Raw genomic sequence first — 16434 nt, 5'->3', positions numbered from 1 at the left:
TTCTCTTTCTGTTTGGCTTTTTTTTCTCATGAAGCAAGAGGGTAAAAAGAAAAAAAAATCTGTAAAATATACCATCACAATGAATTAACTTTCAAGTAAGACTTTTTTATTAGCCCCAAGTTCCTTACATTGAATATAGCAATCTATAAGGAAAGAGGAGAAGGAACAAACATTTATAAGCACATACTATGTACTAAGGACTTTACAGAAACTGAGGCAAAGGTTGAATGACTTGCCTGGGGTTACACGGCTATTAAAGTGTCTGAGTCATACATAATGTGGTGTAAATCAGCAACCTTTAAATATCATTAAGATGGTAGAACTTTATAAATATGGTGTCTAAGCATCAATGTAAAGTGTTCTCCCTGGTACATATGGATTTAATTGTAGCCAAAAAGAATTTATTTTCACTCCTAATTAGCAAAGAGCACTCCTAATAGGCAAAAGGTTTATGTTCCATTTGTTATAATAAGGTCTCATCATCCCGACTTGTGGTCATATTCATATTTTGGGTCAATTATTTCAGAACTGTTGATGAATGGCAGATGAATGGCAGAGAGTTCTAGTTCAAGGGCTGTAACTAGTAATTTGAACTGTAACTGAAACTAACCAATTTAGATTCTGGATTTACTTTTTTTTTTAGATTCTGGATTTATTAAAAACCCTTACATAGTTTATAATCACACTGTTATTAGTAGAGTGCACTAACCATTACTGTCCTCTATGGAGATTTCTCCACTTGTAAAGAAGTATATTTGCTATTTACACTACTTACAGTACCGTTCAGACCTGTGGTTTCATTAATTTAGGGAGTGCTGGTGAGAAATTTCTTTCACCAATGCAGGTTGGCACCTTTTCTGCCGCCTAGTCTTTAGAGTTGCCTAGAGCACTGAGAGGCTAGGTAACTAGGCCAGAGTCACATAACCAGTCTGTGTCAAAGGTGGGTCATGACCAGGTCTTCTTGGCCAGCTGATGATATGGATACAACTTAAAAGAAAACTTTCCAATAGCAAGTGGAATCCTTTTGTTAAAACTAAAAAGTTAACTAGATAATAAAATTCATATATTAGATGCAAGGAGGGGAAACATGAGGGTTGTCTAGTCAAAACTTTTCCAGGTTCATGTGGTGCCACACAAATCATTTGAGATTGAAAATTTAATCCACTGTTGAAATCTTTTCATATATAACTTTTGTTACAGTTTAAACCTATTTCCACTTTTTAGACATACAAGATAAACCTACAACTAAAATTCAAATATATCCTAAAGCATTTTCAAGAAATGCTGATATACATCACCTCTTTACTCCTCTCCGGAACTCAAAGATTTTCTGTCCTTCTGGGATGGAAAATACCCTAATCACAGTTCCCTATGACAGGAAAAAGGAAAAATAATCTAGACAAACCATTAACTATAGGTAATGTAAGAAACAAATAAGAAAAATAGAAACACAGGAAAACAACGTATCATAAATAACACCACATAAAGGGAAGGAAGCCCCTCAAAAGGCAAAGAATTCTGCATAACTGTTTATGACCAAGGTCAAAAATGCACCTTCTCTTTTCTGCAGTGGTGGGGGACTATGGGATGTGGGTCCCCAGTGGACTAGTTGATATTAGTTTTGCCTAACTTCTTCCTATTTTTTACTCTTAGTTATAAAAGAAAGCTTGCTGGGTAATGGGGAAATGGAAGGATGTATTAGGAAATGAAGATGAACAAAAGACAGGAATTTAATTAAAGAAAAGGAGGCTCAATAAGAATTGTGGGTTTTTCCCACCAAGGATCTACCACTGGGCCAGTGGGAAAGGATGAGGTTATAGTTAACCATATTTCCCTTGATGGCTCACTGTAAGAAGAGACAGCTTAAAAATAAATGAAGTATTTTGAAGCAAAGTAAATTTCATTTAATGTGTAGGAGTTGTTTGCTCTGCTCTATTTAACAGCTCAAAGTCTATGTAATGGTTGAAAACACCCCTCTTTCTCTACCTGTCTGTGATGTGACTCAAATTCTAAATTTAGTTCTATAAATATGCAAAAGATGTTAAAATTAGGTTCAAGGGACCACACTGATAGCCGAACAACAGACTCATCTTTTCATTCTTTTGTAATGTTTAAATGGAAACATGATTGGCTGTTGTGAACAGTATTGGCAAAAACCTTAAATGAAATCCTCTGACCTACAGTAAATTATGACCTACCTTCTCAGAAGCAGTGGCAAGTTTGGTACCACTTGCATCAAAAGCCAAGGCTGCTAGGGGGCTATCATGAGCTGGTATCATATTAGCAGCCCTCTAAAAAGTGTAAAAAGAAATAAAATGTGAATTATTGAGCAAGAAATTATAATTTATCAGTTATACACTAGAAACAGATAAGCTGATGCTAAAATGCTAATATAGTTAATGAAAATATTAAATCAATTTGTATCTTAAAAGGACAAAAGTACTATATTGAAGATTTCTACAATGCTAAAGAAATAGATACCTATGAACTGAATAAACAATACGGCAATAAGACATGAAAGGGCTGCCTCAGATCTCACAGATCATATTAACAGCAAAAAAGAACCTATACTAAACAATTCTAGAAAATTTAGATTTCCAAAAACTCCCCCAGTGCACAAAAACTTTCCTATCAATCATATTTTGAAAAAGGATCCTCACCAAATTAATAGTGTCAAAGACTTGTACTTCTCCAATAGTTGCACTCCCAGGATAAGCCAGATAGCAATTGTCATTGTTTATTGACAGCGCACACAAACCTGTAAAGAATACAGAGGACCAGTGGTAAGGGGGAAAAAATGCTTAAGAATTTTTTTTCTCTTTCATCTAAAAAATGAACTTAAAATATGCTAGACACATATGGTATTTAAAATTTTTAGCAATTTACTTCATTTCAAGCATTTACCCATTTGATACCTACACAACGACAAGTGTAGGCAACAGAATAATTGATTCAAATTTACCAAAAGTGTCAGGCCAAGATAATCACTTTTAGTGCTTAACAAATTTTGTACCAAGCTGTTAATTCTATTTTCACAATTTTCTTGCTCCTTTCCAATTTTTCTACTACTGTTTTTTTTGATTTTTAAAATCAGTTTTTGTTTAAAAAAAAAAAACAACAAAACTCTAGCTCTTCTAGGACTTTTGGTTGAACTTGTGTCCAATCTGCACTTTTCTTTGAGGCTTTGCTTGTAGATGTTTTCAAGTCACTGTCCTCTGAGTTTGTCTCAAGTTTCCCTGTCACTATACAAGTTTTTTATGGTCAATTTGTTTTTGTTGTTTGCTCATTTTTCCAGCCTATTTTTTTGACTATGGACTTATAAGAGCTGGGCCCTGCTCACTCTCTCTAGAGAAGAGGGTGGGGGAGGGAGTTGGAAGGGGAGTATCTGGTCTGAGCTTCTATCTCTTATGAGCTCTTGCTGCTTCATTAAGTTTTCAGTACTTCCAACCCGGTGTGATCCAGTGTGAAGTCTCCTCATTTCCTCCCTGGTTTGAGCTCTGGTCCTTACTCAGAGTAGGGCCCTCTGCTCCTTCATGACCTCTCTCTGACCTGGAACTGTGATCCAGAACTGGTTACTGGGTGACAGAGCTGCCAGATGGCACCTGTTTATGCTCCCAATGCTAACACATGAGTCTCCTGAATTCTGTCCAGGTGTTCAATCCCTTTACCATCCCGAGGCATTACTGGACTGCTCCTGCATGCTGCTGTTACTGCCTTAGCCAGGTGTTACTACCACTGCTGGTGTTGCTTGCTCTGGCCTAGCCCCTGCCCCATTGTATACAGACCTCTTTTTCTGTCTTCCTAAGGGGCCCTAAGCTGGAAAAAAAAATCACTCACTGTGACTTTTAACTAGCTTTCCTACACACAGAATCGTTTGACAGTTTAGGTTGTTTTGGAGGGGGAGTGTTAAGAGAGCAAAATGCTTTCAGGCCACAATCTTTACTCCACAAAAAGGAAAATTACCCATGCCTCATTTCTACACATTTAAGGTGATAATAAAACATTTATATATTGCTTTCCAGTTTACAAAGTACTTGCTTTCCACAGAATCTCATCTGGTCTTCAAATAATCCTGTGAAAAAGGTACAACAGACAAGGCCATCAGCATTTTACAGATGAGGAAACTGAGCCTGAGATGTGGGATTTGAACTCAGACCTTCCTGATTTCATGTCTGTTCCATATTCACTAAACCATTATGCTTCTTAAAAAAAAACTTAAGAAACCCAGTGTATTTAGAAAATCTCCCACCTGCAGTTACCTAAAATAACTGAAAGGCAACTACAGATACATAATGGAAACTAAATATTTTAAAGTGTTTTGAATTTCCAATAAAAAGACTAATACAGAAGTATTAGTTTTCTTTTTAACCAGTGAATTTACCTGCAGGGTTAGGGGGAGTTTCCCTGATTGTATGCAGTACCTTCATATCACGAATATTGTGTATGTATAGACATTCTTCTAGGCATACTATCAACCTCTAAAGAATGAAATGGAAAAAAAAGAAACAAGATTACCATATGATTCTATCCTGAAATGTTAGGGTCATTTAAATATGCATTTTTTATTAAAGGTATTATACAATAGTTACTTCATCTGTATCTCAGAGTAGTTAAGATTCCTCTAATAACAAAAATATTTATTCTACAGCCAGCTGCGCAATTATCCTTTCCCTATACTCAACCTCATGAACAGAAAGCTTTTGGGGATCCTTAGGGATAGCCCTTTCCTTGACAATGCACTTATTCAATAAGGAAATAGGAGCTGTGTAGGGAAGTCTCATAAAACCAAATCAGAAAAGATTAAGGTTCTCCTATGTACAGAAGACATTAACGGAAATAAACAAGGTTGAGCTAAAATTTCTGCTCACTAGAAACATAGGAACTGGCTGGGGAGACAAGACTTGAATATATAAAATGCTAAACAACAAAATAATGTTCAAAACAAGAGTGGACAAGATGTCACAAGGATATACAATTGTATGATGACCTGAGAAACAAAGGAAGGTGGAGAACTGCAAAGTATGTTTAGGAGACAGTGAATAAATTGGTTTTACTGAAGTAGAGGATGAAGATAACTGTGAAGTTCCTTGAATAAAGGAGCTTGAACTACATTCTTTAGGAAATGGGAAACCATTGAAACATTTACAAAAACAAAAGACTTGGATACATTTATTTCACTCTTATTTTTCAAAGGCTATTAACTTACCTGCCTATTCAATTTGACTGCCAATATGGTATTGGAATAGCTATAATTGCATATTTCAGTCCCCTTCTTAAAGTGGCAGACTTTCAGCTTCCGTGGAGCTTTGAGGCTAACAATAGCCACCAGGCTACTTGAAAACAATCTTTCCACAATACACACATCTTCGGTATCAGCTGAAATATAAGCACAAAAGGGAGAAAGTGGGAAAAATCCATGTTAGTGCATATCATGACAAGCCAACTCAAAAAGATAACTCAATCCTCAAGTAATACAATGTTATTCAGGTATAACTCCCTTTAAAATCAAACATCCTACCTCGGGCAGAAAGATTCCCCCTGGGCAAGTGGCAACCTAAAAGCAGACTAAATAACCAGAAGGAATACAAACAAAGAACGAGTCCAACGTAGCAGAGTATTACCACTCAGGAATTCTATATACATAATTATTATAATATATATATCATATACCTGTTATACATACATAACATATGCATATATGGATGTATGTGTGTATAGGCTACTGCAATAAGTTTTCCTGCCTTGTTGTTCATTTTGGGCCTCAAGAATGAGTCTGTTATGAATGAGGGTGTTATACAAACCCCTACGTACAAAGAAGATAAAATCAGGATCATCTGCTTAACAGAAAATTCCTTTAACTGGCAAGTTTCTCTACTGCATTTAAAATACAGCTCAATTTAGAAATATTTATTTTATATTTACCTTCTAAGGAATGTCTATATCATAAAAGTATATAGATTAAGGTGCTATTGCATTATTTTACCATTTGATTAAAAAAATCTCAAGCGCTTACCTTATATCCCAATAACAAGGTGCTATCGTAAATTTAAAGATTCACCTCTGATCAAAACTTTCAGAGTCAACAGGCAAAACTGAAGGAAAATGAATTAATCTTGCACTCCATGGGATAAGGTAGAAGAAAATAGAGCACACATAGATACTCTATAGTATGTTTTCCTCAATTTTTTGACATATAGTGCCCTGAATTGTAGATAGCTGATTCATCCTGAAGAAGCTAACAAAAGTACATTTACAGAACGTAAATTGAATGTAAATCATTCAGAAGGGCATGATGGGAAAAGGCACTAGACAAAGTCAGGAGATAGTCAAGCCTTTCTAGGTCTCAATCTCAATCAGTAAATTTGGAAATTGGCAAATTATGGTTTGAGTCATGGATCCTTCTGGCAGTCTGATGAAAGTTAACATCCCCAGCAGCAGCCACTCTTAGCCCTAAACTTTTGATGTTGTATGCTTTCTGAGCTCCGTTCTAATGTTAAAATTCTATGATTCTGAATGTGCCCCTTGGATGTATATTTGTTACATCATTTGGGAGCAGGAAAAATTTAACCTCAAGTCGGATGACATTTAACCGATTTTTTTCTATAAAATTTTTACTTGATACAACTTCACAATTTAGAGAGAAGTAGTAATATGGGTCCTTTTGAAACAAAAATGTAATACTAATGTGCCAGAAAACAAATGCTGGTGGGGAACAAGTAGAAAAGCCAGTAGAATGGTATAAAGGACAGAAAATGAACCTGGAAATTTGTGATCAAGCTAGGCCAAAGAAAGAAAAGGAAGCTAAGGATGAGGTGATATAGATTTGAAGCCTAGGAAATTAATTCTGATAGAAAAGCAAAAACCAAAGATGTACCTAGAGACTAGAGTCTTTATATCTATAGACCTGAGCAAGATATCACATATCCTGAAAATAAAAACTAAAAACAATTTTTGTGGATAGAAGCCAAAAGCAGTTTTGACCTAAAAAAACCCAGAGAGATAAGTACAGAAAAGGATCATCCTCACCCAGGAACTAAAGTAAATAACTTGGATTTAAACTACGAAGTAGAAGGGTGAAGCAGCAAGAATGGCCAATGATGTCTCATGATTCTGTAATTAAATTCTACAATATTAAATAGCTACTATCTACTCAGACACTCACTATAGCTTTGTGACTCTAGGCAAGTCACTTAACCTGTTTGTCTTATTCCACTCCAGTATCTTCAAGATAACACTCCAGTATCTTCAAGATAACACCATACAGGGTAATAGACATTAACTGAACAACATGTACTCAATAACATGCTAGGAAACTTACTAGCTGTCTACAATGTATTCAGTAACAAGCTATGGGACACATAAGCTACAGTATTTGCTCTGAAACTTAAGATCTAGTTAAAGAGACATTGCTGAATACATTAGGGGGTGCTCACAATGTGAACTACAGCAAAATCATTAACTCAGTTGTGTAACTTGCGGAAAGCACAGTTTAAAACTGATCTATCTCTGACGCTTACAATGATGTTCTAGACCAACTAGGATGGACTTTGATTTTTACTCTCATGTAAGGATTATTTCAAATATGAATCTATTCATAAAACTGGGGGGGAAGGTCCTTCAAATCTCAATCTTCCTACAGATGTACTGGAATATGATTGAACCAATCTACATTATCTACCAAGAAATTCTCAGGAAGGCATCTATTTCATTAGACAAAGCAAGGTGCACCCATGTTACAGATTTGTTGGTAATTCTATTCTATCTGTTCAACAAGCTCTTTTAACATTTCAATTTATTGTCACTGCACTGTAATAAACAACACATGCTAATTATACAGCTGTAGCAATCACTTCCTAATTCTAAAAACAAAAAACAAGCCTGAGCACCTAAAATGCCCTATGACTGAACAAGCATTAACACTATCAGAATTCTTGAGAGTGAAATTGGAGGCAAAAGAGAAGCACAAAGTGATTACTCCAAATGGCATATTACCAAGATACCTGGGTCAATAACTCCTCTTGCTAATCACACATAGGGGTTCAAATATGAACAAAGCATATGAAGTCTTGCTTTTACAGTTCAGCCGGGTGATATTTGCCAGGGATGAAACAGTGTTTTTATTTGTCTAAAAAGTTGGGCCCTACTTCATTTTAGGTATAACAATGTTTCTCCACTCTGGCTGTTCGCTTGTACGATACTGTTTACAGCAGAAAATATTATCTCCCATACTGAAGCAGGGAAAGAGAAAGAATAAAGATCATCATGATGCACGTCTATCAGATGGCTTCAGTAGTTCTTTAGCTGTAAATAAATACCTGCTATTTCATTGTAAAAGACTTGGGAAATAGACAAGTTACTTGAGTTTCCTGCGTAGAATCCATCACTACATATTCAATCAATTTTCAGTGTGATCTAAAGCTTGTCAAATAGGAAGCACGCTCTTAAAAATGCTTTTTTCCTTAAGGCTTTGGATGCATCTGTTGATCTGATATGCAATTGATAAGTTTTCATTAGCTAAGCAAGAAACTGATGGAGACAAAGTTCCATTCCCTATTGCAATGCATCTCCAGAATCACAGCAACCTCCAGCACCTTACATTTCTTCCTAAGCAAAGAAACAGTTTATAAACATTTAGCTTCAGACACGGATGATTTACATAAGGGAACATTTTCTTAGATCAGAAACAATTATGAACTCAAAGTAAAATACATGCAGGGAACATGCTCATCTCTAAGGTATTCATTCTGACATCCAACTTATCTATATGCTTAAAGGGCATCTTCTAGACCAACTAGGATGGATTCTGGTTTTTATTCTGCTATACAGTGATTACTTTAAATATAAACCTATTTGCCTTAGCAGTTAATTAAATTACAACATTCCCATATATACATTTAAAATAAGTTTCAACCAACTTAAGTCTCTACAAAGACAAAAATGTTGAGCGAATTAAAAGAAAACAGCAACAAATCTAGCTTTTAAATTAACCTTGTACATTTAGCTGTATTTTTTAATAGTGATCATTCTGAGATATATCCTTGTAAACAGTTCAAGGAAAGACAAACCATAGATATTGCTCGTTAAAAAAAATCAAAAATTTTCAATTCCTGCTGGATCAAGAGACATAAAGGAAAAGAATCTGTTATAAAAACAGCAAAAAAGATCTTGTTTTCCCAAAGGGGGGTTTCAACTCATTTTTTCTACATACTAATGGTAAGTAATGAGTAAAACTAATTTTCTGAGTCTGAACTAAATCCTAAAACAAAAAAAAAATATGCTTTGTTCCTAGCTTCTTTATAGAAAAGGGGCTGGGAAGCAATAATGAAATAATTTACAGAAGAAAAAAAAGATAGTGTTCTAACGTTCCACATAAAAAAGGAATACCTACAAATAAAATAAACAAAAGCAAAACTACAGAACAATTGTTCTTTGCTCATTTTTCCTTTAGAGCTAAACAGTCATTTTTAGCCTAATCTCACCACGTCATTTTGTAAAACATGAAATCTATTCTTTGGCTTAACATGCTGTCAAGTTAGCAGTCAATTTTATTTTATCAGAAAAATCTGAGTGGAGAAAGAAGAGAGAAGTGCCCCAGAGGCAACAACATAATTCAAGAGAAGGAAGTCATTAAATTGGTCAATTTGAGGGACAATGAAGAACAAAATTGGCCATTTGCTAATCCAGTGTTAAATAAAATTGAGGTTTCTCAGATTACTGTGAAGAAGTTTCACTTTCTTCTTTTTTTAAGAAGTTTCACTTTCACAACACCAACACTGTAACAGCATTATTCAGACATATCTAATGTGCATTTCACCGTTTTTTACCCACCCAGAAAATTACTGTTCATAATTAACAAACAAAATAAATCCATCATATGGGCTCCTGAAATCTCACATTCATTCTAGTATGTAAAACAATTTCTTCCCCCATTTCAATAGTTTTATCAAAAGGTCACTTTCTTAGTACCAGAAAATAATGGTACTTTGTTAGGTTACTTCAGACAAACTAAGTTTGTACTGATGAATTAGAAAGGAAATTCAATTAATCAGGTATTTAGGAGTAACTGAAGAGGGCATCTGCAAAATGAAGTGCTTTACAAAATGAAGCATAAGACATACGAGACATACTGTGGTTTTTGGTTCATCTTTAAAGAGAATTTTTTTCCCACAACATGTCAAATGGAAATTTCAACTACTTATAGCTATTCTGGAAATTAAGCTAAATATTGGATTGATTACATGCTTTCCCAAACCTATGTCAATTTAGATTAATTAATCTACAACTAGCCAACTATCATATAATTAGTCAATCAAATTGCTGCTTACTTGAATCTGGACAGGCAACTCACTTTAGTCTAAGTTTAATTGTTACAGGAGCATTATGACAACAGTATATCCCATAAGCATGGCTTTTTAAATATAAAGTTTTAACAATCTAGTTTCATGCCAACAGTAATGCTTATTTAAAAGCTCTAGAGTTTTAGCATTGGCATATATTACTTTAGAAAGGCACTGCTGAGGTTTCAGATTGGCAGACTATGAAAGTTGCTTGTACAACAGAAATTAATTTTTTTCTAAGGGTCTAGATATTGAGATAAAAATCATTCTGTATAAAACTCTGTGTACAGCATATCACTTGTTCCCTAAGATAATGCTGAAGACCACTTAAATTTAACATGCTGGTCTACAACTTTACCAGAATTTTATAATTAAATTTAAATGAAAAATATGCCAAACAAAAATAAATCTTTAGAATTATTGGATTATCTAGTTGTATAAGGCTTTAATAAGGTTGTTTATACTGCCTCAAAGACTAATAACCCTGCCTATACTAAAGTACATCATACCATTTTAAGTTGATCTGTTTGTGAAGTTGCATCACAATTCAAACAACATCAATTAAAGTCAATCACACCTTGCCATCGATACTACCTATAATAAGTATACCTGATCCAGATACTACTAGATTGGATCAATATTAACTGTCAATTCACAATATGGTCTCTCATCCTTATTCTATATTAGGGTTTCACGTCTGAGTTCTAGTTTTTACAAACATGTTTCAAAAAGGATCATAATTTAGCCCTGTACACATTTCCAACTGCAGCACACATAACCAATTTCCAACTATAGCATGTTTTCCCCTCAAGTCTGAAAGCATCAATGCCAACCTAGTTGCTATGTTTCAGGCTTCACAGCTTAAATCCAATCTAATACTGGAGTCCACAGTTCAGATGTGAAATAAGCCTTCAAAATAGTTGAATTTCTTCACCATAAGAATCTTATAAAGACCCAGTTTCAGGGATTGTTGGAATATGAGCAATTTTGTAATAACTATGCTTCAACTGACATGCAGTGTGCCCAGACACAATCCACTTCAACTTCTGAACATTTGGTTTCAGAACACTTGTTTGATGAGTATTCAGTTAGGCACTTTGCTACAAGTTCCTGCCAGAAGGTCAGATCTCTGCAATTTATTTTGGAATGTTTCTGAAGACATCCTACTCCTTCCGTCAATTCTATAAATTTTTGTGCTTGAGTCTCCAATGCAATTATAGACAATGCCAATAAAAGAAGGTTTTGCTTTAGAAAACAATCCCACGGTAGCATGCCTTAAGCTGAGCTTCCAGTCTTTCAAAACTCAGGTTCTTTTTTCTCCTTAAAAATGGTTAAGTTTTCATGAATGAGTGAATAAGAGCTGTGGAAACCAAAAGGCAGTAGTAGCTTTAACTTTCCAACACACCTTCTGTAATACTCTTTTCCACTGTCAGGTCAGAAACCATAAATTTGTACTGGCTTATTTGGATCAAATCAGTGGGTAATGGGACATTTCTCTCTTCCTCTGTCAATTTCACAGACAGACAGAAGCAACTTAACCCTACACATCCAAGATGTTTGGGCTTATTTTGGACAGAAATCTGTCCAGTAAATTCACAGCTAAAGAAAAAGCCATAGACCTTTAGCTGACATTTGGACTCCTGTTCCAACAGAACATTCAGCTGATGCAGCAGTTTCTGTGCTTCAGTTGTTACCAGTGCCTCTATCATCTTGAGCTCCTCAGTGGCTCTTACTTGGTAGCAAGCCTCCTCCCCCCCCCCCCCCCCCAGGGCCTGTCCTCTTCTTTTCCTAAAAAAATTAGTCCACACATCACATACGGGGGAGAGTAAAAGGGTCCAGGGGGAGACGACAGAAAGGGTTTTGGGGCAGCAATTCCTGTGAGCTGAAAATGATGCCAGTCTCAAGCCACAAAGTGCTGAGATGCAAAACAGAATTCTTAAAAGAAATATAATAATCTTATTTGGGGAACAGAATGGATAGTACTGGTAAACAGGTAGGAAGAAATAGGAATTATCAGTAGGGAGAGAAAAATTTTAATTTCTCCAAGCTCCCATAACGAGCTGAGAATATGGACTCGAAAATACCTTCTGTTCATATTTCCATCTACTATGAAACTTTTTACCATCAAAGGTGTCATTTCTAAGATACTACTACCTAACTGCACAAAACAGACTGACACCAAAACGGTAAGCCATGATACAAGAAAATTAGTAATTCACAGTAATATTTCAGCAGAGATAGTCCACACTCACAATGTCCTAGGAGCCTTTAAGACAGCAAAATAAATGAGCTGATGTGAAACTCAAAAGGAAGAGGGGAAAATAACAGAATACTTACTACATTCATAAATCTGTTCCAGCTTATCCACAGAGGAAAGGGAGAAGAATTTGTAACCAGATTTACTACCAACAGCTAAGGACCTGAAAAAGAATTAAATTATTAAGAAAGGCAAATCATGATATGAACTAATTCCACATATTGTTTTGGTTTTTTAAAAAAGTAAGAAACTCTTCCATACCTTACTATCTTAAAAGAATTGGGTGACCATGGCAGGGTCATGTGTGAAAAGTGGGATGTGACTGCCAGCTCTCTATTCAGTATGTCACATGCCTCTTAGAGATAACATGCAAAATTAACTCCCATTTGGAACTGTCAAACAAGCCTATGTGCTAGTCCATTAGAACTGCAAGATAACACACCAAAAACTGCTATTTTATAGCAACTGAGAGGTGATAAAGAATAGATATGTATGAAAGATGTGACATACCCTCAGTTAGGAAACTGTAGATATTCATAAAAATACTTATGATATGCCTGACCTCATTTGTTAAGGAACTGCAGTTAACAAAATAGATAATCTTGAGAGAGTTTGTGTGGGCTAAAAATGCTTTATGATTATATTATGGTCAGGGGAAGATTTTTAGCTCTAACTATAGTTCAACAAGACACTGTAAATTGGTAAACTGTGTTATACAAAAGTGTCAGGATACTGTACAGTGTCAGAAAGTTGGCTCGAAATAAGTAAACCCAAGGACCAAGGGGGCAGCTTTGGAGTGATATACTTATCACATTATCACCCAACAAAACAGCTTTTGCCAAGGTTAGAAGTACCTACACAGACAGAAGGAAATTACATAGGGAAGTATCAATGAAACCTAAATGATTCCCCCGCCTTGATTAGATGACTACTGCACTCCAAAACATTACTAAACTGAAGAAAATGAAGACCAAGAAAGTACATGACAAATGAAAACAGGGGGGAAATAGGATAAAGCAGCAAAAGATGGGATAAGAATCAGTCATAAATAATTTTTAACATAACTTAGACTATATAAACAGAGAGAGAAGATGAAGCAAAGGACCAGGAATAATAAAACCAGATTAAAGTTCTGCCCCTAAGCATCAGTTTCCTCATCTGTAAAAATGAGAACAATAATTGTCCTAGCAATTTTACATTTTACAAAGTTGTTACAAGTATCAAGAATGCATTTTCTGACTGCAAAATGAAACATAAATGTGAGTTATGACACTACAATGTAGTACAAAAGAATACGAATTTAACTTACTATTTATATTTACATATCAATGAAACAAAAAAATTACAACTAAAAGTACTGTACTACAAGGCAGTAATATAGCCTATTTGATACTGGCTAAAATCTAGCAAAGTGGAACAGACTGGGCACCTAACACATGGAAGTAAACATAGAAGCATACTGTTTGATAAATACAAAGAACGCAACTACTGGGCAGGTCTTACTATGGGAAAAAAAAACCCTGCTAGGAAACTGGAAAGCAAGCTGGCTTATTAGGTTTAGACTAATATCTCACAGTACAAACCAAGATTAAGTTCCAAATGGATACCTGATTTAGTTATAAAAGGTTGTATTATGGGGGCAGCTAGGTGGTGCAGTGGATAGAGCACTGGCCCTGGAGTCAGGAGGACCTGAGTTCAAATCCAGCCTCAGACATTTGACACTAGCTGTGTGATCCTGGCCAAGTCACTTAACCTCATTGCCTAATAAAAAAATAATAAAAATATTCTCAGGGGGCAGCTAGGTGGTACAGTGAATAGCTCTCTGGTCTTGGAATCAGGAGGTCCTGAGTTCAAATCCAGCCTCATACACTTACTAGCTGTGTGACCTTGGGTAAGTCACTTAACCCCAATCGCCTCACCAAAAAAAGCTAATTATTAATAATAAGTAATATCATAAACAAGAATAAAGGAAATACATATCACAACTACGTGTGGGGATGAGATCATGACCAATTAAGGGATAAGGGTCACTCAAAAATGACAAAATAGATAACTTTGATTATGTAAAATTGAAGATTTTGCACAGACAAAACTGATGCAATGAAAATTAGAAAAATATTTAAATTGGAAACATTTTTTGCAGAAAATTCTGATAAAGGTCTGATATTTGATACTTTAGGAAATGATTCAAGAACAAAAGTCACTCCCCAATCAATAATGATCAAAGGATATAAACAGGTAGCTCTCAAAGATATACGCACTCACCAAAATTTTTTTAAAAGTCTAAATCATTATTAGAAAAATGTAAATTAAGCAACTATGGAGTTCCACTTCACATCACTGTCAGTTGGCAAAAAGGGGGGGAAGGAATAAATAATTGTTGGAACAGCTGACTATAAGCAGAATACACTTGGGAGTTGTGAACTGGTCCAGCCATTTTAGAAGCAATTTGGAATTGTACCCAAAAAATTACTAAATGTAAATGCTGTTTGATCCAGTGATACCACTAGGCTTCTACTCCAAAGAAAGAACAGGCCTCATAAGTACAAAAATATTTACAGCTGCTCTTTTTCGTACTGGCAAAGAACTAGAAACTGAGGGAGTGTCTATGAAGTGGGGAATGGATAGAAAATCTATACCCTAAAAGACTTCTATGAACTGATACAGAGTGAAGGGAATAAAACAATCTATAGATAACATCGTAAAGAAAATTTCGAAAGAATAATTATGAACTCTGATCAATGCAATGATCAACAAAGATTTCAAAAGGCCAATGATGAAATACACCACCCACCTCCAGAGACAGAGGTGATGAACTCAAGGTGCAGAATGAGACATACATGGCCAGATTTATATTTTATACAGGAGTTTTGTTTTCCTTTCTTTCAAGAAAAGGTGGGAGGGAGAAGGTGGATGGAGGCTACTAACAGGGTTAAAAAAAAAATGAAACACGGGGCAGCTAGGTGGGGCAGTGGATAGAGCACCGGCCCTTAAGTCAGGAGGACCTGCATTCAAATTTGACCTCAGACCAAATACTTGACACTTACTAGCTGTGTGACCCTGGGCAAGTCACTTAACCCCAACTGCCTAGAAATAAAACATAAAAATAAAAAAAAAATTTTAAAAATGAAACAAGAGGATCATTGAAGCAGAATGGAAGGGAGGTCAGTAGGAAATGCAGACAAGCAGGACTGTTTTGAAAAGCATGTTGAATTTATTATATATTTAAAACAAAAGCAAAATTATGCGACATTGATTTGAAGCTTCAGGTGCAATTCTTTCTGCTCTACATACACACACATACATGCTTATTTGGTGGTTTTTAAAAATTCAAAATAAAAAAGTTAAAATACATAAAAAGTTACTAATTACAAATTGGGGGTAGGGGGAGAAATCAAGATATCCCACAGGCACCAAAAACTCAATATGGCCAAAATGAAATTTATCTTTCATCCCAAACCTATCCTTCCTCGAAACTTTTTTTCTGTCAGTCACCCTACATATCCAATTCCCCACATATCTAATCTAATAAGTCACCAAAATCTCTTCTACTCATACAGCCTTATACTCATAGCACCTTAATTCAGGTCGTCCTCATCACCTCTATATTATTATTGCCAACAGCCTCCTAATTGGTCTCTCTAGCTCTCAAGGCTCTTTCCTTTGTTTCATTCTACACATAGCTACCAAAGTGATTTTCCTTAAGCTCTTTTCTGCTTGATCTTTTCTGTCTCATACTCTTCAGTGGCTGTTTAAGCTTTTAAAGCCCTTCACAAACCTTGCTCCAATCTCTTTCCAGCCTCACTGCACAATTACTCTCCTGCCAGCACTATGATCCAA

The 16434-nt window shown here is 35.5% G+C and overlaps 1 protein-coding gene and 1 pseudogene across 1 annotated transcript in view; both read right to left on the bottom strand.

Moving 5' to 3' along the window:
* The window catches only part of WIPI2 (WD repeat domain, phosphoinositide interacting 2), a 36297-nt gene that overhangs the window by 16508 nt on the left and 3355 nt on the right, over window positions 1–16434 (bottom strand). The window contains 6 exon segments of the mRNA XM_021008441.2: window positions 1299–1369; window positions 2199–2291; window positions 2661–2758; window positions 4382–4478; window positions 5207–5376; window positions 12675–12757. Of these exon segments, the coding sequence (XP_020864100.1) occupies window positions 1299–1369; window positions 2199–2291; window positions 2661–2758; window positions 4382–4478; window positions 5207–5376; window positions 12675–12757 (612 nt within the window).
* On the bottom strand, window positions 11282–12051 carry LOC144457177 (cyclin-G1 pseudogene; annotated as a pseudogene).

This window comes from Phascolarctos cinereus, unplaced genomic scaffold (genome assembly GCF_003287225.1).
Source record: "Phascolarctos cinereus isolate Bilbo 61053 unplaced genomic scaffold, phaCin_HiC Scaffold_4;HRSCAF=312, whole genome shotgun sequence".
Taxonomy (NCBI): domain Eukaryota; kingdom Metazoa; phylum Chordata; class Mammalia; order Diprotodontia; family Phascolarctidae; genus Phascolarctos; species Phascolarctos cinereus.
The sequence above is the reverse complement of the archived record's forward strand: the minus strand, read 5'-3'. Positions and strand labels throughout refer to the sequence as shown.